The 25,599-nt window shown below is 40.4% G+C and overlaps 1 protein-coding gene across 2 annotated transcripts in view; it reads right to left on the bottom strand.

Annotated features, from left to right (window-relative positions):
- The window catches only part of LOC311193423 (BEN domain-containing protein 5), a gene marked incomplete at both ends in the record, with an annotated part of 931,749 nt that overhangs the window by 424,090 nt on the left and 482,060 nt on the right, over positions 1–25,599 (bottom strand). For both annotated transcript variants that reach the window (XM_084266248.1, XM_084266247.1), the window contains one exon: positions 11,769–11,808. In XM_084266248.1, coding sequence (XP_084122374.1) covers positions 11,769–11,808 — 40 coding nt within the window. The remainder of the gene's footprint in view (positions 1–11,768; positions 11,809–25,599) is intronic.

Here is a 25,599-nt window from a genome sequence, read left to right as displayed (position 1 = left end):
GCAAAACATCTCTTGCAGAAAGTGAATAATAAATACACTGCACGCCATAGTAATGTCCATGGGGGGAGGTAAGGGATTGCTATAAAACATAGTATTCTAACTACTACAGATGTTGCTGCTAGAATTTACAGCTTTCTCTGCATGCTTATCTCTCCTCACCAGTTTCTGCACGTTGAATCACATTCAAACATGGGCCATTTTAAGCCATCTTTTTATTATTTTAACCTTTTTTTTTTTTAGCTACAATTAATTTCTTCTGTGCTATTTTGTAATGTTAAATAGATTCAAGACCTGTATTTACAAACCACATGCAATCCTATTTTGGCACATGTAAATTACATGCAAATACATTCTAAATTAGTTTGTTTATCACTCCAGAATTCTAATCCAAAGGTTTTGTTTTTTAAAATTTAGTTTTTATTCTGACATGTTTACAAATGAGTTTGACTCTGGAAAATAACTTAATAAACTCGGGGTTAGCTATGCAATTAGAAGAGGCATCTGGGAACCATAAAACCTGGAAAACAATATTTACATCTTTTGTACATCCAAAATTCTACCTTTTTTTTTCTCCCTAAATTCATCAACTCAAAATATTGCTGTTATTTTTGTATGAGGACAAACAACAAGAACTCATTTTTATAACCAATGACCCCTCTCTCCAACGAGCAATTCATGGGGTAGCTCTGGATAAAATGCACAAAGTAGAAGATTTCATTATAAAAAAAGAAAATGAAAAATAACTGAATTAACATTGATCATGACTTTTCAACAGCATTTCTTATTATTACAGCCAGGCAAAGTCTCCTGTGGGCAGTAAAGCTTTCCCATGTATTATTAGCCCTCTACAGAAAGCTATGAAAAGACACAAATCTGTTTTGTCAAAGGACAGAAGAGCATTTAGTTATAAGAGAAAGTATGGTCATAATCCATTGTCGGGTTAAAGGTGAGGAAAACAGAACTATAACACAAAGCCTTAAGAGAGTAATACTCCTGCAGTTAATTCCTGAACACCGCAGTACAGCCGCCTGGTTTGTGGGGAGAATACATTCTCAGGGCAACCTGACATCTATATGGTTTATATTTATTAGCAGCAGCACTATTATATAGCATCTCTATTTGTGGTAGGTACAAACGCAGGCGGCACCACGGCTCCTGCCTTGGGAGGCATTTGCTGAGATGCCACAAGTGTCCGTGCTGCTGGTGTGATAGCCAGCGCCTGGGCAGGGATGGCCACCCACACCTGGGTGTTGGGAGGGTGGAGGGATTGGGAAGGTCTTGCTTGGCAGGGCTGCTGGCAGAGCCACAAGCAGCTGCCCTGGGTGCTTGAACTAGACCATTTTAGAAATTTTTCTAGTATAGAGAAGGTTATTTTAGTATTTGAATAAGGAAACTCAAGTCCATTCACTGGAGTGAGTGGGTTGAGTTTGGGATCACACGCTGACACGGCGGATGAAGTTGCTCTCACTGTCAGGTTTGTCAAATCTTTGAAAATGATTAGGGATTTGGCCCAAGTAAACAGCAACTTGAGTGCTCTGGACCAGACCCCAAAGCAAATTTGCCCCACATCTAAGTGATCAGGTGAGGATTCCTTTTGCATTCAAGCACAGGCTCTACATCCTCACAGTACCAGGGAGTAACAGCAAAAGGGTACATTGAGCACAAGGGACAATGGAGAATTTAACACCTCTCTGAGGCTGCCCTGAGGATGGCCAGGAAAATCAGGGTCTCTACAAAAAAATTCTCCCTTCTGTCCTCCCAAGGACAAGGACAATGGATGCAGCTGTGTAACAGGGCAGGTAGTAAAATAAGAAATTAAGAATACTATAATCCCCTGCTGTTTCCTAGATATTTCACACAGACAACTTCTTATTTTGATTCCTGTGGCCCAGCAAATATGACTTTGTGGTTTATGTTGCACTCTCCAGGCCCCAATGCAGACCTTATCCCTTGCTGCCTTGTGTCCCTGCTCCTCCCATGTTTGTTCCTCTGCCAGCACTCCCCGTCCTGGCATTCAGATCATCTACACGGTCCAGTGCAGCATCTTGTACAGATACCACAGCTGGCTGCAACATCAGAGGCAGATCGTGGTGTTAAAACAGTATTTCACCTTCCTTTAACCTGCTTTTTAAGGACACTGCAGTGATACAACTGCCTAACAGAACTCACGTTATCTCATTTAGCAGCGTTTCAGATAACTCCCTCCAAAACTGTACTGAGCTGCGTGGTGAAGTAGTCACTTTTCCACCATGGTTTATCCCACACTTTCAGTCTGAATTCACAAAACCATCACACCTTCCCCATTCAAATCTCTCCTAAAAAAATCCTTTGTGCCTTCAAGTTACAAGTTCAAAATAATAATAAAGGCTCTAGGTTGTGCTTTCTTGTGGGTTTCCCAGTGACCTTGGCTGACTGCTTTAACCGAAAATGTTCTGCATACGGTAAAAAATGAGCCTACTGGCAATTCTTAGAAATGAACGAGGGGAAGAGAAGTCTTTTGTGTGGTTCCAGCTCCTCTCTTCCTAAGTTCCATTCATGGTAGCTTTATAATCATCACTGTTTGCCATTTTCTGCTACACCAGAGATTGGGAGCTAGGGGTAGCAAAAAGGCACAGGAGTCTAGAAGGTGACAGAGAGGGTAGTGGGCAGCTTCTCAAAAATAAAATGTGGTTCTATTAAAACCATCTTTTATTTCTGACTTTCTTTTTCCATGTTTCCTGTCCCCTGCCCCTTACTTCATCTATTTAAGTCACAACTGTTCAGGGGGAGCTTGGTGTCACACTGTGCATCCAGTGGCCTGGGACACATGGGTGCTACTAAAATAGAAATGAAGCACAGCTAGCTGTATGTGCCTGGCTAGGTTAATACAAAAAATCACAAGGAAGGTTCAGGTCCAGGTGCAATTTGGCAGCACTGGAATGACAGCACCCTAAAGCCAGAAAAAAAAATCAACCAAACCATAAAAACACCACAAAATAAATACATTTAGGGCTTATTTATATTAGGCATAGCACCCAGCCAGCATGGCTTGCCAGCATCTGGACCCACACTGGTCAGCCTGCTGCACACTGCACAGCTCTGCTATTCAGGTCTCTGCTAGCTCATGCATTTCTAGGCTGTACTCCATTTTGCAGTGTCAATATAATCCTCTGCTGTCTTCTAGATATTTAATACGCTGATTTTCACCAAGTCTTGTACAGGTCACTCAGCAGATAATTAAACAAACAAACAAAATATTCCTAAGTGAAGAGACTGTTTCAGCACAGATGCCCTTGCAAATTAAAGTGTCATTAAAGAGGAAGAAAGCTTTCCATTCTCTCAAAAAAATCTGATGCTCAAGAAAGGGTAGGGTTTTATTAAGGGGGAAAAAAAGGGTATTATTTTATGTTTTCGTCAAGCTTATGCAAATAGAGAAGGGGCACAATACACCTGTGCACAGAAATGCTCATTTTCACTCTCTCTAAAGGAGCCAAACGCTCATTCTGCACATTGTGAAGTAAAACAGAAAGCATTATGTGCAAACATTTACAGCATAAAAAGCCTTGTCACCTGGGATACTCGCTGCTTCTGAAAATTCTGATCAAAGATAAAAACCAAGACAACTCCTTGTAATCAATTATGCACAGATAGTCCTCAGCGTATGTGCGATTCATAAAAATAATACTAGAACCATAACACAGATTTACATGCAGAAATGAAATATGGACACGGACAGAACACTAATCTTCCGATTGGTATCTGTTATCAACAATCCCCGTTCTTTAAGCAAGTCTCTGGCTGAATGGAACTTCCTTGATAAAAAAATTTCCAGCAGTCCTTTAACCGCTCTCTCTTACACAAGAGGAGCTGCAGGGACACAGCCCAGGACCGTGTGAAGGTTACAGCAGGCTGCAGTCAGGGAATCAGCACTACAACAAGCTGGACGCAGGTTTCCTTTCTGCGTAGGCAGAGACGATGACACCCCGCCAATGCATCCAGAAAGCCCTCATGATGCAAAGAAAGCCATTACTTGACAATCTGGAATGTCTTGGAAGAGGGTCTGCAGTGTGCAGAGGCAAGCCAGATGTGATGCATAGCAGGCTGCCCCGCAGAAGTCCCCCTGTATGGACACCCTTGTATACGTGCGCTGATTGGAGGCAACTTGCAATGATTACCCTCCCACGCTAGCCATAAATTCAGAAGGGAAGCTGAAGATGCATTCAGGTTTCAGGCATGTATGAACACGCTATCATCGTCCTCCTCACTATGATTCTATGATTCTAATACCAAATTCACACTTTGAGGTCTTTTCTGTGTCTTTTTCACTCAGCCTTACAACGGTCATGTCAAGGAATTCACATCACAATGTCAGTCCTTTCATCTACTTTACACCCCTCAAAACCTGTAAAATATTTATATTTCCACAGGAGGATTTATTCCTGTTTTGTTCTAGCTGACATCCTTTCGTCACGGTCTTACACATTTTTGCCTAGGTGAGCCCCAAAGAGTATGCAATGACTTAATGAGCAGATCAATTACTGTTCATAAGAAAAGATACCGTCTCTTTAAAGGTTATTTGAAGGTTGATTGCTATCTTATTGCTTATATCCTGCAAATCTATTCAGCCTTATGAATGAATTTGACCTTTTTATACTTACTGGGGGAAAAAAAAAACCAGAACAGAAGTTAATTTAGAGCTCTATAATACAACACTTTTTCCCAGAGAAATGAAAGGGCATTCAAATCGATACCTGCACAATAACACTCTGATGAATGTTTGCACCCAATTTTCTCATTTTGCTAACTTGAGATTGGGCATTTTGAATAGTTCTCAAAGAACATATTCTTTATGTGCTGTGAAGTATGTGGTATTGTGTCCAAACAATGCTAGAGGATAATCATTATAGGAGTATCACTGGGCCTGAAAAGGTCAGTTAGTTAGAAATGTCAGCTTTCAATGCAACTATGCCGGACCTTCCTATGTAAGGATCCAATTAAAGGGACATGCCAAGGTGCATGGAAACATCATGGTGACCCAGAATAATAATAAGGCATTGTAGAAAAGCTTGATATTTTTCTTCAAAAGTAATGGATTAGCCTTTAGAATATCTCCTCTGCAGTCTTATTTTGACTTCGCAAATATCACTTATTCTACATGTATCCAAAAAAAAGGTCACTTTTTTTTTAAATGCAAAGGTGGGGATAAAAAAGCCTTACTAAAAGTAAATTTTGCAACTAAATGGGGAAAAAAAAAGTCTGGTTTCATTACAGGATCACAAAGGTGTCATTTCAATAGATCTCAAGACTGTGATATTTGAGATGGATGTAGGTGGTGTTTGGGGAGACAGATGGGGATAGGTCAGGGGACAGGCAGAAAGGTCAGGTTGGACTTACTCTCTTGGAACACGTAGGTGAGTGAAGACTGAAGAGGGAAAAGTTGCTGGGAACAGCAACACCTGTGTAGCCCTTCTGCAATCGTTATACCAGCAAATGGAGAAAGAATTAGGTAGGTACCGATCTGCACGAATAAGTAATTACAAGCAGCAATATTACTTCTCCTTATCACAGAAAATGGAAATTCTTACAGCTCTTCAGATACAGTGAAGATGAGGAATTGGATACAGTCAAATTTCCTAATTAGCCTCAGGACAGCTGAAACCAACCTAATGGCACAAAAGGAAAAAAAAAAGTCTTTCTCTTCGCTCTGTTAGTATTTCATCTTTCTACTTTCATCAAGTCTAGAACAAACATCATTTAGGGTGCAGCTAAGACTGACAACACTGGAATTTCACTTTCATCTGAGACTTCAGTATGTGTATTTTATTTCTTTGGTAAAAAAAATCTTGTACTGTGGGTTTCAACAAAACATTTGGGGTCTATTTCTTTGCTGAGCAATGAGAAACTGTCCGTCCCCCCCCCCCCCCCAAGTTATTTTACAGTGCTGTGGGCAAATGGGTGGATTAACACCCAGTGTCTTGTTAATACAAGAGACAGTTGCACTCCTATCCATCACTGAGCATTAAGAGACTCAATTATTACTAGAAAGATAAGCAATTTCTTTTCTCCACCACCTTTCCAAACAAAATAGCATGTGAAGCCTCACTAACAAACATGAACAGTAATTATGTCAGGCTGTTTAAAAACTCAGACGCTATCCCTTGACACATACTTAGACCAAAATCAATGTACTATTAATTAATAAGGACTATCAAAAATAGTACCCGAGTTTTAGCAGCAAACAACTTTCTGTCACATTTTATTACTCTGTATCATTTTTACTAATACCTGTCTTACAGCTTCATGACTTTGAGTTCATATTATTTTCATGCTTCAATTAGAAAGAAACAGATAGCCAGACTATCCAGGAAGGTAATGGAAAAGCTGTGTAGAGGGGCTTAGTGGAGGAATTTCTAGTTAAATGGAACTTTCAAATATACTATAAAACTTCTCCTTCCTTTACGTAGTTTTACTTGAGGTCTCATAAGCAGTAATATGTAGAAATGCAAAACTTAATCAGCTAAAAAATATAGCAAATCCCACATATCACTTTATGCAATGCCAGGAGAGTAAAAATATATTTTCCTAACCAGAGGAAATTAACTAGGCAACAGTCCTATATCTATAATTTACAGCAGTAAAATATGTATGGCGGAAACTAAAGCCACCTTAAAAGAATTCAGTGTAGTAGTGTATCACAAATTAATGAAATGAAGACATTTTTAGAGCATGAAGCGCTGATGGTATTAAAGAGGGAGAGAATATTTCACCACACAGATCAGTCTGATAAATACTTCTAAAATCAAGCTTTCTTCTCCCCATTTAAAAGTGCAAGAGCTTGACTATTAGGCAGAAGCACACACAGAGTCATTAACATTTCTGATCAAATCTCAATGCCGCTCCACAGAGATTAGGAATATTTTACTCCATCCCTGCATGTAAACCTCTAATGGGGTCAGAGGAAAATCTGAGTAAATCAAAAGGAAGGAATTATGGAGTCAGCTGTTACTTTATTTCACCTAAAACAGAGCTGAAAGAAACTTAAAACACTTTATATTCCATGCTGTAGCCAAGCTGGGGACTATGGAATATTCAACTACCCCAGGTTTTTTAAATGCAATCAATTTACTGCTGCCAAATGTAGTAGGTTTATATACTTCTGGGAAACATGCACCTACGGTGCTGATGAATTTCTCCTGACATTGCACTGATTTCAAGAGAATGTTATTTTAAATTGGCAGTAGAGAGACTGGTAGAGAAGGATAAAGCCCTGAGGACAGCTGAATCAAAGAGAATTTCAAAAGAATTTTCCTGATGGTTCTTGGATAATATCACATGTTAGCTATTTTCAAAGCCAATAGTTTCCAACACACTTCCATTTATGGTATCAATAATTAAAAAATACTTCAGTGGGAGACGAGCTTACCTTACTGAGAAGAGAAACTGGAAAGCTCTATTATTATTGTAAACACAGGAGATGCAAAAAGCTTTGTCTCCATGGAAAAAACTATGGAAACAGGGATATCTTATTTGCAGCTATTGAGTGGCTACCACAAAATGTGATGTGATTGTATGTGGATGTTCAAAATGTTACTAGAACATGGTCATGTAGAAATTAAGGTCGGATCTTCAGCTACTTTGAGCAGCAAGTCCAAATTAAACCACCTGAAGATTTCATCCTAAAACCCAAAGTCAACTAGAAGTAGTATTACGGAAATGTTTTGGATCAAATTCAGATGTAAAACTAAGTTTAAAGAAAATTTAAATTACCCAAACTTAAACCTCATTATGTCCCACTCCCTGCCAGCACGTCCCTGCCAGCTACTAATGAATTTTTAACATCTTTCCCCCACCCCACTGCGCACATCAGCTCTGACTCTGGCACCCTGAACCGTACGGCGTGTTACAGTCTAATTGTACCTCACATGTCAAGGGGCAAGAAGAAAGGAGTGTGGCGAGAGCGCTGATAAATTTAACTTAACATTCCTCCAGCTACTCAGCAGTATGGCAGAGCATTGAACACCCCCTTCCTTCCCCCCCATTTTACATGGGTGTCAGTTACTTCAAAGGAATATATTTGAGCATGAGGGAGTCTGGCTTGCTCCCAGCTTATGCATCGTTTGTGTCTGGCTTTTTCTGAAGACCCACAGCAAAGCAATGACTTCCTCCAGTTTGGGGCACATCATGGAGCTTTCCACAGCTGTTTTCTTAGAGAAGCTGGAACAGTTCAGCTCTATATGTCCACACCAAGCATGCAGCTGGAGCTGCAGTTCTCACCCTCTGCATTTCTGTCTTTTTTTTCCCATTTTTTTCCAGAGTGCCCTGAGTCCCAGTTACAGATCAGTGTTCTATACCTGTGGGTTTAAGTCAAGTACATGCTTAGCCAGGTTTTTCAGAGGCATGTGTGTACTGCTTGGTGTTTGGAAGCTATCTGGAGTAAGGCAAGAGGTAGCAGCAGGTCACCCTCACAGCATGGGCTCAACCCAGCCTGGACAGGGTGGGGATTCATGACACCAGGAACGAGCACTGCTTCCTCAGTGAAGTCCTGGGCAATCATGCAGCAACCATGGCCATGGACAACAGTGTGAAAGCAAGGAGGTTATGTTAAGGTCTCTGGGATCCCACAAACACTCTTTTGAATGTTTTGGCCTTTATGTCTCAACAGCCCTCCATTGATATTAACAGCATTGCTTTTTCATGGCACGTGGAGAAGAGCTGTTGCAATACCTGCGAGGGATCACCAAGTGATTCTTGACTAAACATACAAAAACTGGTTCAGGAATTTCAAACAGACATAAAAGAAAGATGACATTCTTCATGACAGAAGTGCAAATCACAGAGGTCACCTTTGGTTTTGAAGTCCTTTGTCTATTCTTACAATTAAGCAATAAGGTTTTAGTGGCTGATACTGCTGGTGAGACACAGAGGACTTTCGTACTATAAATAAGGCTGAGTGACCTCCACTACAAGCGAAGGCTGGCTGCCTGCAGCAAGGTGGAAAACAGGAATGAGTCCCAAAGGATTAACAGCTGCAAATAAATAGCCCACTCCCTAATTTGAATCACTAAATTAAGGCATGACAGTGATTATGGCTGATCTCAGCCATCATAAGCAATACCATGACTTTGTAAAAGCAGATTGTCGATGTCAGATAGGACTCAAAGAATGAAATATTAAAAAGTTGTGGTCTCCAAAGATAGATAAAAGTCTCAAGAATATGATTTGTTTAATTTATAAGGCCAAAATTAGACCCTTTAATCCCCAGGTTGACATTTTCCAATTCTACTAAGAATTAAGCACCTCTTTCAGCCTCTGAAAAAATCTCAGCTTTAGGTTCTTAGGTGAGTTTGACCTGATCCAGCATCAAGCTGCCTCTGAAAATGCCTTAACTGAAAGCAAAACTGTAAGCATTCAATTTACATAATCAGGGCACAAATATTAATTTCTTTTCCTATGTAGCCAATTATTGTAGATTTCTGGCTAAATATCAAAGGGTAAAACTTGTATTTCAGAAAATAATAGTCATGTTATGGAAAGCCTTTTTCCACCTTTTTAGTGCAGTATGTCTACAGAGTTATTGAAAGTTAGGTTAGTATTTAGCTATTTTAATTCTTCCAACTAATTGCTGTGTTGATTTAGTAGATTGCTGTGTTAAATTGAGAGATCTGAAGCGATAGCTACTTACTGTGATCACATCTACGCACAAACTCAACTTAGTCCACACTTTCACTGTTCAAGTGAATACTGTATCTGAAATTATAAGATCACAGACTCGTTTGGGTTGGAAGGGACCTCAAAGCCCACCTAGTTCACTCCCCCTACCACGGGCAGGGACACCCTCCACTAGACCAGGCTGCCCAAAGCCCCATTCAACCTGGCCTTGAACCCTGCCAGGGATCCAGGGGCCTCACAGCTTCTCTGGGCAGCCTGTGCCAGGGCCTCACCGCCCTCACAGGGAAGGATTGCTTCCTGATATCTACTCTAAATCCACCCTCCTTCAGATGACTAAATCCATTACCCCCTGTCCCGTCACTTCCTGCCCTTGTAAACAGCCCCTCCCCAGCTTCCCTGTAGCCCTTTCAGGTATTAGAAGGCTGCTATTAGATCTCCCCAGAGCCTTCTCTTCTCCAGGCTGAACAAGCCCAACTCTCTCTGCCAGTCATCTCAGGAGAGGTGTTGCAGCCCTCTAATCATCTTCATGGCCTCCTCTGGACTCATTCCAACAGCTCCATGTCCTTCTAGTGTTGGGGATCCCAGAGCTGGATGCAGTACTCCTGGTGGGGTCCCACAAGAGCAGAGTAGTGGAGGAGAATCACCCCCCTGGACTTGCTGGTCATGCTGCTTTTGATGCAGCCCAGGATATGAGGAAAGTATCATAAATTCTTTTCACAGAAAAGTCTCATATTAAGTTTTTCTGGTCCTCAATCCTCTTGCTCTTATTAAAAAAAAGTCTCTGGACTTTGGTGCCCTTATCCAAGATCTGAGTGTTTATTATGATTAAGACCTTCAGAGATCTTTTCTTCTTTTTCCACTAGAAAAAGGGAATGCTGAAGATATGAAAAATGAAAAATGTGCCATGTTTGTCCTTGAAGTTACAGTCAGAATAGTGACAATGGCTGTAACACACTGTATTGTTGCTTTTATCAGCAAGTGCCCTGAGCATACATTAACATAATTGCAAACTGCATGAAAAGTGAACATGCAAAAATGTGATGCAATTGCCAATAGCCTCAAACATCTGTCCCAACAAAGTGTTCCTCCTCCTAGTTTTAATTCTTATTATTTTAACAAGGTTAGTGAAGGGGAAACCATGTCACAGATGATATCTACATTTAGAGTGTCAGAAAAATTATTGATGCAAAATTATACCCAAGCAAATGTGTGTCACATTTTGTTCACTTCCCATAACACCTGTTCATTTCACTAACACATTATTCCCAGTTAAAGCCAGAACTCATTAGTCCCAGTTAAAGCCAAACTGAAAGCTTAATATGCACACACATCTGAACATTTGAAAAAGTTAACCGAAAGGTAGCACCATTCAAGCACAGTGTACATCTGAAGGTGGTGGCCAGCAACCTTCTGTACCAGCTAATGGAAAGAAACTGAGCCAGAAAAATAGCAATAAATTAAGAGCCACCCAGCCCCTAGGAGCTGAGATGAAGGAGAGGCACTATTCAAATGACCTGCTTGTCGAACTCAGTGCTGAGACCTTCAAAACTCACTATGCCCAACACTTCCCAGTATAATATGTTTTGGTTTATCTCCTCAATATGCAAATGACAAAAGCCATTACGAAGCAAAGCAGATCATTCACAACCTTTTAATTTCACCTAAATACTTTCTCATCCCCTCTGGGGTTCTCCAAACCTAAGCTTGTGCCCCCATCTCCCACCAAGCTCACAGAGGACCACCATCTCATTTCTCCCTCAACAGTTCATGTTTGCCACCAAGGAAAGTCAAACTTACATTTCTGTGATACTTGAACACACATTGCGAATTCGTGGGCATCTGCCCTGCAGACATACCGCTAACTGTAACCCCAGGAGGCTTAAAGAAATATCAGCACTCAAATTCATAGAGTAAAGGTCTGAAGAGGCAGCTCTGTGAACGGATAACTGCCCGGGGCTTTGCCAAGCACAATATAGCTGTCACTTGTTATTACGTGAAAGATTTTCTGGGGAACAGTGTTTTTCATTTTGCATGTCAGAGACGGGGGAAAAAACCACATTAGACAACCATCTCTTTAAGAAAAGAGAAGAGAAGAGAGCTGTGCAGCAGAGCTCACTTACCAGGGCTGGTTATTGTCAGGAGGTCAAGCTGCCGTTTCTGCTGAAAAACAAATTATAAAAGGAATTGTTAAAAGGGGACTAATTTTAGTGGGTCAGCTTAGACCTGCAAAGTAAGAGTTCTGACATTTACAGCAGAATTAATTACAAGTTACATGGCTTACAGTAACTGTTTTGGATGGGATCCACATGTACTTTATGAGGAAGAAAAAAACCCCACCTTGCTCAGTCCTTTTAATGTGTTTTTATTTGCACTTATAAAGTTTTACTATTGCTTTTTGGAACATATACTTGAAATGGATAGCTAGAAGCACAGACGGACCGATATATTTATAAAAGTGATTTCTGATTCCACAGGGAAGTAGACAAGGAACCAAGACAAGAAACTCTAAGTTCTTTATTCATATCAATCACTGACTCATAGCCTGTATGTGATCAAACACAATTATATTGCCTTGGGGTGAACCTTTCAAAGACATATAAGAGGATCTAGACAAACTCAAAACTGATAAAAGAAAATCTGCTTTTCATGCTGAGCACAGTCAGCCCATGGATCTCATTGCCACCAGATATCCCTCACACCAAAAGCTTGCCAGACTTGATCATCACTGGATATTTGTACAGATAGCAAAATACAGTGAGTTATTATGGCAAACAATCAAGTTTCAACAGAAGAGTGGTTTCTGGAAGGGCTGCAACCCTTCATGGGGCAAGGCAACCTGTACTACGAAAAGGTGAGGAATTTTTTTTCCAGAAACAGTCTATCCTACCAATGCCTTGGTGATGGTGGGGTGTGTCTGAAGTTCCTTTTCCCTGTAACACTTAGCCAAGGCTGTTGCCCATTCTGCCATTGCCTCTCTGTGGCCTGACACTGAAACCCATGTGCTCCCGGAGCATTATCATCCTTTTCAACCTTTCTGTGGGCTGAGAGGTTTCTATCAACAGCAAGGCTTTCCCCATGTCTCAGACAGACTGTTACTGCCTCTTCTTCATAGCACTTTCTAACTTACTGTCTTCTCCCTAACTTTGCCCAACATTAGTGTCTGTAGCTGGCATTGAAGATTACACTGTCCAGTTTAATTTCTCTCTCCTAATTTGCTCAATAATGTCTGTGTTACTTTCATTTATTGTCAGCCCTATTGATCTTTTTCTAATCTAATTCTCATCACTGCATTCACTATATTCCCTGGGTGACAGCTGAAAGTCCTTGAGGAGGAAACATTGACTTGGTATTCCCTTCCCTGAACACTCTTCCTTGGAAATTATGACTGATGAACCTCCTTTCCAAACCCATCATTTCTCTATAAGTAAAGCTTCAATGACTAAAGTGCATGGACACAATTGATCATCCACTGAAGATACTTGAGCTATATGCCCAACAATAAAACTGGCCTGCTGGGAAGTTGAGTGGGGTGTCAGGCTCAAAAAACACATTTTCTGAAACCATCCTGGCCTTCAGTACCTTAACTCCTGTACAACGCAGATCATATTTGTGAGAAATCCATTCCTGTCTGCTTTCACAGGTACTCCTTGTTCTCATAACTCTGACTAGTCATTCTGAGTATGACCTTAGCAGTGTGCTTGGTCACATTTGCTTTATTATCAAATGCCAAGGGCAGCCTATGCCTGTAGGTGTGCCAGGGTGATTGTCAAAGGGAGCAGAAGACTCTGCTGCTGCCATGTGTCACCTCCACAAGAACTACCAGGAAATGTTGTCCCTGCTCTCCTGGGGTCTGCTCACTCCACACTCGTTTCCCAGGAAGCACTAAAGCAGAGAAAGCAATAGGATGAGCAAGGGACCCACTTCCCTAGTGGGAGCTGTAAGATGAAACATCTCCTAATGAGCTAAATTTTATATAGATCCTGTGCCTTAATCCTGATTTATACATACAAAGCTACGAAATGCCAGGGCTTAGCACCCACTGGGCCAAAAGCTTTGCTTAGATTTCTCAGCACAACTGGAACTCCAAATGCTGTATATCTAATGAACAGCTAGAGCAGAAAATATATATCCAAAGCCTATGCTCCGTGAAAGCTTCTCTACTGGGAAAAAAGGTGGAATATAAATAACCTGCGCAGAAGGAAGTTGCAAAATGTAAAGACCTGGAATAGAGACAAAGGTGCATAGCCCCCAATCCTGACTTGAGTCTATTAACCAGGGTAAAAATAAATATTAAATAAAAACCTAAATAGCTTAACTTGAAACTTTAGGAAAACAAAAGCACATAGAACAGCCTAAACAAAATGGGAAATAAAACAACAACAAGTCAAATGTTCAGTTTGTAACTTTTCTGTTTGGTCACTGCCTTCAAGCTGGCCTTGGAAAAAACAAATTAACTCCAGATCCAGGAAATCTCTGTATACGTGTTGAACTTTAAGCACAAGTTATTTCTCTGACTTCAAGTGGAGCAGCACTGATCTTTTGCATCTAACACCCAACTGCTGCAAGGGATTTGAAATGCCACCAGGTCCTTGGCACTGGGTCCACTCAAACGCCCCGGGCTGGAGCACGGTGGTTGCTGCTGTACTGGTGCACTGAGAGAGAAGAACGTTTCTCTGCTCTGACCTTCAGCAGACCTTGAAGAGGTTTCTCTAATTTAGCTCGGCGAGGGAAGTTTGTGGACACTCACCCAAACCCTGCAGAGGGGGAAACAGCAAAGTGCATTCCAGAATTGTGCATTTAAACATGCAAAAATGCACTAATTAGGGAGCTAAGCACTTTCCGGAAATTCGCCTCTGCTCTCGGATCTCAGGGGCTAGCTCCCTGCCGTTTCCAGGGCTCAGCTGGATGCAAGCAGTATAGTAACACAGACACACTTGTGACTAGCTATAAAAGCAGCAGAATTTGAATTTAAAGAGAGAGACATTACAAGTGTCACAAAGATTAATAAAATAATTGCATCAGAAGTATCACGGCTGTGGGGCTTTATATATTCGCTTCTCCCTTCAGCACCGAAAGATGCAAATTGCATCTGTTGCCCCCCTCCAGCATGATCACCCTCTCCCTGTTTTGACAGATTTCTTGAAAGACTCATCTCACAAGATGTCTGGCTTTTTTTGTTCTGCCTTTAGTAATTTTCCACTTCGCAAACACCTGCCCCTGCAGAGATGCTCGGGACTATCCCAATCTTCAGGCAACCTACTGTCCCAAGAATTACTTACAACCCGCATCCTGGAATGTAACGACTCTCGTCCCTGGTCTGGGGTGACAGTTTCCCATATCACTAAGGCTGGATTTCACTGATGTTGACAAAAAGGCATTCCATGAGAAACACCGGAGTGATTTCCACAGCATCAGCCATAATTTATAAGAGGCAAACAGCAAGATTCCCTGTATCACCACAGTATCTCTATTGCTATAATCATGTCCTACCCTTAAGGGGCAGCATCCTCATTTTCACTTTGCTGGCTATTTGAAAGCCCAAAGGCAGGATGAGGCCATCAGTGATTCATATTGGCTTCCCACCTCGTGCAGTTTTCTACCGTTGGCATTACCCAGAGGCACCGTCCCTACAGCGCATTAGGGCTCTGCAGCAAACCTGCAGCAGATCGTGCTCACTTCCACAAAATTAACACAATCTTTAATTAATGCAATAAGCACTGATGAGTAATAAATCATATTAAAATACAAGGAAGGCAAATTTTTAATAAATTAAGCATTGATTCACTCAATAAATATTAATCTACTAAGCATCAAGAATTCATTACATTTTAGAAAACCAGTTGAAAAACCTCGCTGGTGAGCTGGTCTGAAGTGTGCAGAACGGTCCCTGTTCACCCATAACACACACTTATTTTTAACTAATTCCTTAATTTATCAAGTTAAACAACTTGCCTGAAAGTGACTCTGGATTATTATTCCATTGCTGTATGCAATTTTCTCGACACAGATTCTAACTCACCCCTTGGATCATTTCATAAATTTTTCTTACTAACTCCCTCTCTGAATACCTCCTTTCTCTTCCTTGATGTCAGTGGTCTTTAAAATATTTGCTGACTGGTGTAATTTAATTTTCACCTCAATTAACTCAGTGAGAGTTGCAAAACTAGAAAAAAAAAAGGGGGGGTGGTGTAAATTAACTCATTCATTTAAGTTTAGCTTATCTACGAGATGTTCTTTCACACTTTGCTCTCTGCAGAGTTCCTCCAACCTTTTATATAGATGTGGGATGTGCTGCACTTGCTTTGACTCTTATCTACAGATTAGCAAAAGAGAAGGAAAAAAAGCCAGATGCAAAGATGCCCCACGAGACTGATACGGAGCTGTTTCTGTAGCAACCGATGATTTTCTTCTCATGTAAGAATGAGCCTAGTCATATCTAATTCTGAATGTATCTGGGCCTCACTTGCCAGCCAAAGCTGTGTCAAGTATAAAGTCAATATAGTCAGAAAGGGTGATAAAAAAAAGCAATTATAAAGTCATCTTCCTACTCCTACTCTCCTCCTCCAGCCAGGATCCAAAAGATACGGGTACCTCTGCGTTATGTCCCAGCACATCATCTCCTTGCCTCCAGCATCCAGCTGAGTGGGTAGGCAGAGATGGAGGTAGCAGCCAGCTGCCCAGGTATCCCACACATGAGGCTGCTGCGCTGGAAGCTCCTCCAGCAGTCCTGTGCAACCATGATGGTGGTGCTCTGGCCCAGGTGTCCTTAGATCACAAGGGCATCTATACTGTCCTTGCTTGGAGTCTCTGTGCAAAACTCCTAAGCCCAGAGCTCAGACCTACTTCAGCTTTAGAAAGTTCTTGCTGGGTTTGTGCCATTTCACTGCCTGTGCTCTGCAGGCAGTATTTTCTGCAACTATGAACCCAGAGGCAGGCTGCCCATCTCAATAACATCTCCTGCCATAGTCCGCCCACACAAAGCTGGAATTGACTCTCTGGGACCACAGGAGGACTTTGTCTTCCTAAATGTATTTTACCCAGCCTGGTCTCTGCTATTGATCTCCTCTATCTAATTTTAATGTGCTTTGAACAGGTGTCTCTCCCTGCAACCTTCAATCTACTATGCAATACAGAGGGCTTAAAATTGAAATCAAGTTCAGAATTATGTCTTTTTTCCCCAGACCTTTTGCCACAAACTGTTACTAATTGTACCTCTTCCTTTTAACTTCTAAAGAAGCTTATCTTCTATAAACTGCAGACATAAGAGAAACTGAAACCTGTGCATCTTCTCACAAAATAAAGCTGAGTATTGAAACATTTGGAGAAGTGAATTTCACATTTTTAAGGCCTTTAGTACTGCCAGTCTCTGTAATGTCAATGCCTTTGAAAGTCATCATCTGACATTATGTCATGAAAGAACACAAAAGCTCAGAAAATGATCAGAGAGATCCCAAGTGTGTAACTTGGCACCGTGTGGATGGTACCACACAGTTGCCCACAAGCATCACCATAAAACTCCTTGGTTTCACACTGGGGGCATTTACAATAGAGGAGAGGGAGGAGGGAGAAGGTGCTGAGAGGTTAAAGGCTGCATCCCACCCTCTCACGTTGGTACCTGATGGGTGACAAACTGTGCTCCTCAGTATGTTCTGCTCATTGCAGAACTTCTTCTATGATAAAGTATAAATCTTTAGTTGTTGTTGGACAGCTTAAAAAATAATCAGGGTTAATCAACACCTGGAAAAACTTTCTAATGAAGGCTTAGATGTAGGAAGGTGTTAGAAAAAGTAAATATAACTCAGTGAGCATTTCACATCTGACTAGTTTCTCAAATGCAAGTTTGTCAACTCATATAAATATCATATCCTCCTTCCTCTCAGAGTGTAAGATTTATCTCCAAAGAGAAACTCTTGATTTAAGTAATGACCCCAATAAGTTACTAATTCAAATCCTGTTACAATGGATAATTTGACTATTTAAAGTTGGTTTTGGCTTTTTGGTGTTTTTTTTTTTTTCTCAATAATCACTTTATGCCAATAATCTTTTCTTTCCATCCTGAAATCACAGGCTTTTGTTCATATAATGAAGCAAGATCTCACATTATGTACTACTTTTATGATTAGCCACAAACGTTTCCTGGTATAATGATAAAATGAACCAGTCAGCTTGTTGACACTTGACTGGGATTTAGTAAATTGCATCTGCTGTAGCCTACTCTGTGGAATCAATCAGTTATTGAAAATATAGGTGTGGGAGAACATTTATAAAGTGTTTTGGGATATGTTATTGCTAGTGTTAAGAGTTATAATGACCATTTTAAACCATTTTAACAGTGACCTCTACAAACATTTGATTGTTGCAATGTTTTATAACTCAGTTCTGGTTTAGAATCAAACCCAAATGATGAAAGCCAGAACCAAACCATTAAGCTACTTTATTCATCCTTCCAGTTCACATATTCTTCTACTTGCTGACACCCCCATACTACATTTTCCAAAAGATAAGTGCCAAGGATACATGGTTAATTTCTTATTTCTCTGAAACACTGCTAAACAGGTTGCTAAGACCTCTCCTTCTACCTGCTTCAACTATTTATCTCAAGAACACAACAGTCATGAATAAAGTATTATTTATTTACAAGCTCCTCCCACAGCCCTGATGCACTCAAAAGCAATTTGGACAGAACATTACTACAATGAAGGCTAAGGAAAGATTGAATAGCCATGTGAACTATCTTTGGGCACACTCTGTAGTACCTGTGGCAGTAGTAGTAGACCCCAAAGCCTTGGTGAGCAGATTACTATCAAAAGCTGTAGATCACTGACCAAAGCAACAGTCATGGGAGGCTGAGTAACCCAAACAGTGCACAGGGAAGGCCAATGGAAATGTGCATGTTTGGGTTTATTGGTTAAACAAATACCCAGTCTGTTCCACAAATTCTTGAGTGACACCGACTGGTTCTTTACCTATGGGTTGCCTTATTTACATATCATAGAATCACAGAATATCATGTGTTGGAAGGGACCCATAAGGATCATCAAGTCCAACTCCCAGCTCCACATAAGGGCCAGGCAAGTCAGAGCATGGGACTGAGCGCATCATCCAGATGCTTCTTGGACTCAGTCCAGCTATAAAGTACTTGTAAAGATAATATCCAGATTCTTACTGAACCACTAGGAACAAAAAAAACCCAACCCATCAATTCACTGTAAGTATTTGCAGTCATAGCAAAAAGTCATTACGACTATCTTATTTCTGCAGTGAAGGAGAGGAGGAATGAACTGCTTCGGAATGAACTCATGCTTAACTTCGCCATATTGAGAGTTATGATGACAGAAAGCCTCTTATGTTCTCTGTCCTTCTGCATCTGTAAAACAAGCATCTTTATGCACCTTAGTGAAGCAACACAAAGGTAGATTTGTAGCAACTTTGTGGTTTGATAATGTATACTGTGCATGTACAGTGCCTCTTCTCACTCATGCAAGGAATAGGAGGACATCCTTGATTATTTAATAACAGTCTCTTTTTAATCCAAATCAAAATATGGCAAGCAAATCCAATCACTTTATTAAACCAAACTGGCAACCTTTACTGAGAGCTCCCAATTCCACAGGCTTCTATCCTCCTTGTTAATTTAGGGCTGAAATGCTGAGACAAATGCTGAGTATATACACAGTATAGACACAGACTCTGGTATTTCTGCCCTAGTAAACTGGGGGAAAAGAATGGATGACACAGCCAATATCTTGCCTGCGCTTTGTTATTCTCTTCTCTGGGAGCTTTGGGCATGAAAGAAATAAGGGAAGAGTATAAGGCCCCTATCTCCATGGTCTGACCCCTTATTCAGGTTGGAATTTTGTTAGTCCACTAACAAAAAGGTGGCTGTGGTGGTGCACACGTTTTAAATGAAGCACATGTACTTACACAACAAGGCTTTGGGATCTAGTCATTCCACAATTTGGACATTTTAAAGAGGGTTTTTTGGGAACAGCCCACCACATGGGTTTTTCATAGTTTATGTATTATTATGTAAATTTCAGAGCCATGGTTATAATCCAGCGCTTGTGACATCAATTACTTAATGCCCATAGAGATTACAGTAATGCCACAAACAGTGGATTATTCTTAAAGTACATAGTAAGCAGCAGGAGCTAATAAACTATTTAAATTTTATTTGTTTTGGGGAAAAAAAAAAGAGTAAACAAGGGCAGGAACTACTATACAGACCACACATGATGCCATTAACAACCAAAATCTATGCATGGCGCAGATGGCTTTAGGCACTGTACAGCCATTCTTTAGTTGGAAATCCTGTCTTACGTTAAGTCTTATCAAGTTAAGGAGCAGCATTAGTGAAAGCAATTATGAACTTTGAGAGTCTGCCATTGGACCAGTTCCCCCAACCATTGGGGAGGGGTAAGCAACAGTGTTCAATGAATGTTTAATTAGAAACAAAGCATATCTACCTATACCAGTAATGGGATATTGACTAGCTAGCCATTGTTTATAGGCTGTTTTAGATAACAGACAAGACAGATTGACCCCCAACACATGCAATTTTAAAACTAAACATGCAGTTGTAGGAGCCTGTGATCACACAGTAAGGGAGAGACAAATCCAGAGGTTTATGTCCCTGCTCTGCCCTGACTGGACCTCGAGATTGAATTTCAGCTACTTATATCCAGCTGTGAGTGCTATGACCAGCAGATCATTTCTCCCAACCCCTCCTTTGCTGTGTATAACTCAGTAAATATTTATTGAAACGGGGACTTAAGTTCCAGCATCCGCATCCGAACTGAGTACTTTAGCTACCAGCTAGTAGCAGCTGTTCTGCTCTCTCCATATCAACTACTACTTAATTTAACAAACTGTCCTCATACCAGAACAGGCAACACACTGGTGGTGAGAAGGCTCAATTAGGTTTGAAAAAAATGTAATTCTATGAAAAGAGAAAAAAAAAAAAAACCCTCAAACTCTAAGGGATTTAGTAAGAAGTTTTCTGAAACATGAGAATTTTTCACTGGAAGAGTCTTTCTTTGTAAAGAAGTTAAATACCTTCTTGTTTGGGGAGCAGCATGTGTTTGCACTTGGTTTGGCTCCTGCTCTGTATTAGAATTCTGCTCAGGGCAGCACTTAACAGGAAAACAAAGCTCTGAATTACAGCACTGACACGAACCACTTCCTAATACACCTGGGCCCAGTCAAATGAAACACATCTTTGATAAACTTTTAAGAAACAGGACTCCCGTGGTTTCACACCGTAAGGACAGCAATACAAGCGGAAGGAAGAAAAAGACATATAAAAGTTGCAACACAAGAGTAGATTCCTTCTGAATATAGATTTTCCCCAAAATGCTTGCATTTTCATACACAAAACTTACGAATTATGAGTTAAAAGACCTCTACGATTCAGCAACAGTGTGAAAACAAACATGAGAGAACACAACTTCACTAGTTGCCATTTCCTCTGTCTCCCTAGAGCCTAAACATCTCCCCCTCCATGAGCTCCCTTCCTTTGTTTCTGATTTCGTGGGAATTATCTGGTTGTGTTTCTCAGGTGTTATTTTCTCTGAAGGCGTTGGAGTTTGCCTGAGATGCAGGCGAGCTGTGTCAGAGCGCGGCACAGCAATTTCCAGATCATCGTTTCAGTGGCTGAGGGTATTGTGTGAACACTCAAAATGTATTCCCTTTCTGCTCAAAGATGGCAATATTTAAAGGCAACCGAGTGACTTGTATGCAATGGTAATACATGCCATTTTCTTTAGCCGAAAGCCTCAATAATAGGTTGTATTTCTGGAAGCTCACATTCAAACATCTCAGAAACTTAAGCATTCAGCAGAGCACATTCCAGCTCTGTGAGCAAACCACAGGTTTTTTTTCCTGTAAGCCCAAGTAGCTGGGCTTTCTGTAGAACACAAAGCAGAGCAAATGTTGGGAGAACTTAATGACTACAAAAAGGCATGCACAGGTTCTACAGGCTAGATCATCTCCAAAATCCTTCTTGTGTGGACTTCCATTTGTGCCATCACCATTCAGTTTCAAACCCTACCTACAGCAGCATACATCCAAACATTCAACAGGACTTATTCTTATCTGAAAGTTAATTTTGCACTTACCATTGCTATAATTTTTTATATGTACACAGATTTAATATTGCATATTAAATCACAGACACATTTAAACATTCATGTATGTATATGTAGATACGTGTATTGACGTACATCTATTTGCTTCTGCATTGTACAGAGAAGAGTAAATGTTTATAAAACTGCTTACACACACCAGAGACAAGGAATTGAACTAGGCTGTGTATTGTAGAGACAGAAAAGAAACCTCGGAAATACTCAAAATTATCATACCTATCCAAGGCCAAGCTTGCATTGAGTCACTGACATGGCAGCACACATTTCCTAGTTAAAGAAGCACCCCTGTAAGGAGCCAAAGGAAATCAGCACGAGGGGAGTCAATGGAACCGATTTCCAATGCACCAGACAGGAGCATTTCCGTTTTTATTCTTCAGCGCTAAATTCACTGGCCCTCCACTCTCCTCACATTCACTTTTCCTCTCTCTTGTCATATTTCCTCATGTCCTCCATCCAGCTGAGGTACTACAACCCAGTTTCATCTGCATTTTCAAACAGCAACTTGCACAACAGCTGGACAAAATCAGTATTTTTTTTTTGTATTGCAACAAGGGGGCCACTAACTCCATCCCTCCCTGTCCTGCTCTGGCTGTCAAGGCACTGTTACAGCTGCAGACTTTTCTGTAATAGGGACAGGCAGGAACGTGGGGAAGAATACCCATGTGGTTTTACATTCAATTTAGGAGGATTACTTTACCTGAAAATTCGTTCCCATCCATACTGTGCAGAGTTCCTTATCTACTGTATATAAGTCAAGATGTGATCAAAATAATAGTGAAATGTTAAATTAGAATCCAGTATGTATGGACAAATATATAAATTTATATGTCTGACTACTGCAGTCTCATCTAATTTCAAGCTTTTCATCTAATTTCAGTTTGAGTCTGTTTCCTTTCACAATCTATGGCAGTGAGTTAGTTTTTCTATTGCTCAAAAAAATCAATTTTTTTTTTCCAAACCAGACCACTGCTGTCACACTCACTTAACAAATGATTCGGAGCATCCCAATCATCATTCTTCTAAAACCTGCATATTTAATTACAGCCAGTGAAAGTACTGTCTGGAGAAGTCAAATGGCAGCAATGAGCGTGAGCTATCCCAGAGGTAAAAAGAACAAACTTACTTTCCAAAAAGACACAACAATTCCTCACAGTTTTCTATGACACATGCCAAAATCATTACTAAAACCCTATACCTGAACATCTTGAGACACAGAACTTGTACCAAGGTCCACATAGGCTGCAACCCGTATCAAAACTCCCAAAGGCAGCGTTGGGGCTCCTTGCTGCAGCTTCCAGGGTCACTCTGCCTTTGTAAGTCGTGTTCAATCTATGGATGTTGTGTCCAGAATTCTTAATATAAACAATAAAATGGAAGCTACTGGAACCAAGCTGGTATTTAGCTCTGTACATCCAAATTTGAACATTTTTATCTTTTGAAATTTGGTGGCTCAGCCCAAACCTTTCACCCAGGTGCTTAAAACTGTGAAAACCATTCCAGAGGCATTTTTATTCAGAACAGTTGAAGAGAGCTATAAATGTTGCATATAATATCTCACGTTATATTAAATGAGAAAATAAAAGTTTTCTTCATCAAAATCACTAAGCTGAGGTAGTGCCCAAGAGCAGCTGCAAACAGACAAAACGAGGGCATCCAAATATTACTATTTTATTTCTCTCTTTAATCCATGTCAGGTTATTCTGACTAATAAAATAGGGAATAACATTTGTCCCATACACTGTGCAGAGATAAGAGGTCTGAAATTCTCTTTTCATTAGCCTCGTTGCTAACTGTTTCAAATTAAAGCTCTTTTACAGTTGCTCTATAAGCAATTCATCGGGGACCTGCTAGCTGATATGTATCTAATAGCAGTTAAAAAACAAACACTTGTGAAAAATCTGTGTGGTGACTGACAAATGGAAGCCTGATTTGAGAAGCACCAAAAGCATGGGGACTTCAGAGGATGAGAGAAGGGAACCAAATGCCCTGTTAAGCAATTTAGATATGAAATCACTAATTTTGCAGTTGCTTCACGGTTCAGTCCAACCAAAGACTGAGTTTCCCCAGGTCCCCTTAACCAAGACTATCATTGAAGGCAGATCACATCTCTCAGAATCAGATCTTCAGAAGACAAAAGCTGAGATTTATTTATCTACGTGTAACAAACATTTAAGAGAGACTGTAACAACTATGTCATGAAGCAAGGCATTTGCTCTTTGGGTTACACAGAAAATACATTTATCTGGATAATTTGAAATGTGGGTGGTTACTTATGATTTGTGAGTCACCCTGAAATTTCCAGTGCTCAGCAAAATATAGTTCTGTATTTAAACTTCTTCCATTTACCCTTATTTACATTGTTCATTTCTTAGAAGAAATCCAAGAGATTTCCAAACATCCACTGAATACAGCCTTAAAAATTAATTCTCTAGATATTAACAACAACATTTACACACTCTGTTTGGAAATGCATTTTGCTTCCCTAAAGAGTATATGTATTTTTAGTTAGCAAAAGAGCTCTTGTATGTGAAGAGTAAGTCATGAGGAAGTATCAGTCCATCATTCCAAACTAATTTCACAGGTACAGGAAAGGTGAACAAAGTTTCCATAGGTGAACATGTGACAAAAATTTATCCTTGTTCTTACCCTGACCTCTACTGTGTCAGACAGTTATATTTCAGGGTTTTAAAATTATTTTTCTTTTCTTTTAAAGACCGACACAAATGTAAACTTTACAATTTGTAGCAGCAAAATTAGGTGTCAGATTCATTCCTGTTCCCAGTGAGCTTAATTTTTCCTTTTAGGCATTGAGCACAGAGAATACTTTTGTCTTGTGAAAAGCAACCCCCTCTGCCACAGTCCCACAGGTTGAGGTTGTGGAGGAGACACAGGGCTGGCTCTGGAGCACAGCCTGACCTTGCCAGCCCCAGCCTCTGCTCAGGTAGGCAGGTGTTAGCAGGCAGCTAGTTTATTCCCCATAGACTACTCCAGAAGAGAATCTTATACTGTGTTAGCCACCGGATATGTATCTCTGCTCATTTACAAGTGGGAATATAAAAAAAAAAAAGAGAGTTCAAGTCTTTTTATATCCCCAAATAAATAAGCAAAATTGTTCAGACAATGCAATAGAATCAGTATTTTCAAATGAGCTTTTTAATGAAGTCTGAATAGATTTCCAGCACACATGATCAGAAAACTAACTCAAGTCGTTGGGGATTACTGTTAGAAAGCTCCTTTAAAAAAAAAGAAAAGGAGGAAAGAAAATATGGTCTTAGGGCAGCAAAAGGACTTTGTATACTAGGAGCTGGCAAAGCAAGGAGCAGCAGTGAAGAAAGTGTTAAGAGAATGGAAGATAAAGCAGTGCCATTAGGAAGCTGTCTTCAGAGGAGATTACACAGACATAAGATGAAACTTTCTTAAAAACAAATAAGGAAACAAACCAGCTCACCCGGCCTCTGATCAGCAAAGAAATCAGAACTGTCAGCTTTCATCCGCCTCGTGCAATAAACCTAAACTCAAAAAAATAGTTATGTTTTGATTCAAGCCACACAAAGCTAATTTTTACTGACCACAGCTTTTCCTAACTAGGTGTTTTGGGCTCTGAGGAACATGAGATTTTCTAGGTTGGGGAGTGTTGTATTGCTACTGTGTCAACTTTGAATTATGCACAGATTTTTAAATATGGAACTGTTCCTCTACTTATGATGACAGGCACATTCACATCATATAAAATTGGGAATGGGGAGAACTAAACAAAGCCAGTGAGTTCTGAATTGATCACCTAAAACATCTGCTGTATTGCTTAGGA

The sequence above is a fragment of the Gallinula chloropus genome, assembly GCF_964237585.1.
Source record: "Gallinula chloropus genome assembly, chromosome: 6".
In the NCBI taxonomy this organism is placed as follows: domain Eukaryota; kingdom Metazoa; phylum Chordata; class Aves; order Gruiformes; family Rallidae; genus Gallinula; species Gallinula chloropus.
Note: the sequence above shows the minus strand (reverse complement) of the source record. Positions and strands in the feature narration are given on the sequence as shown.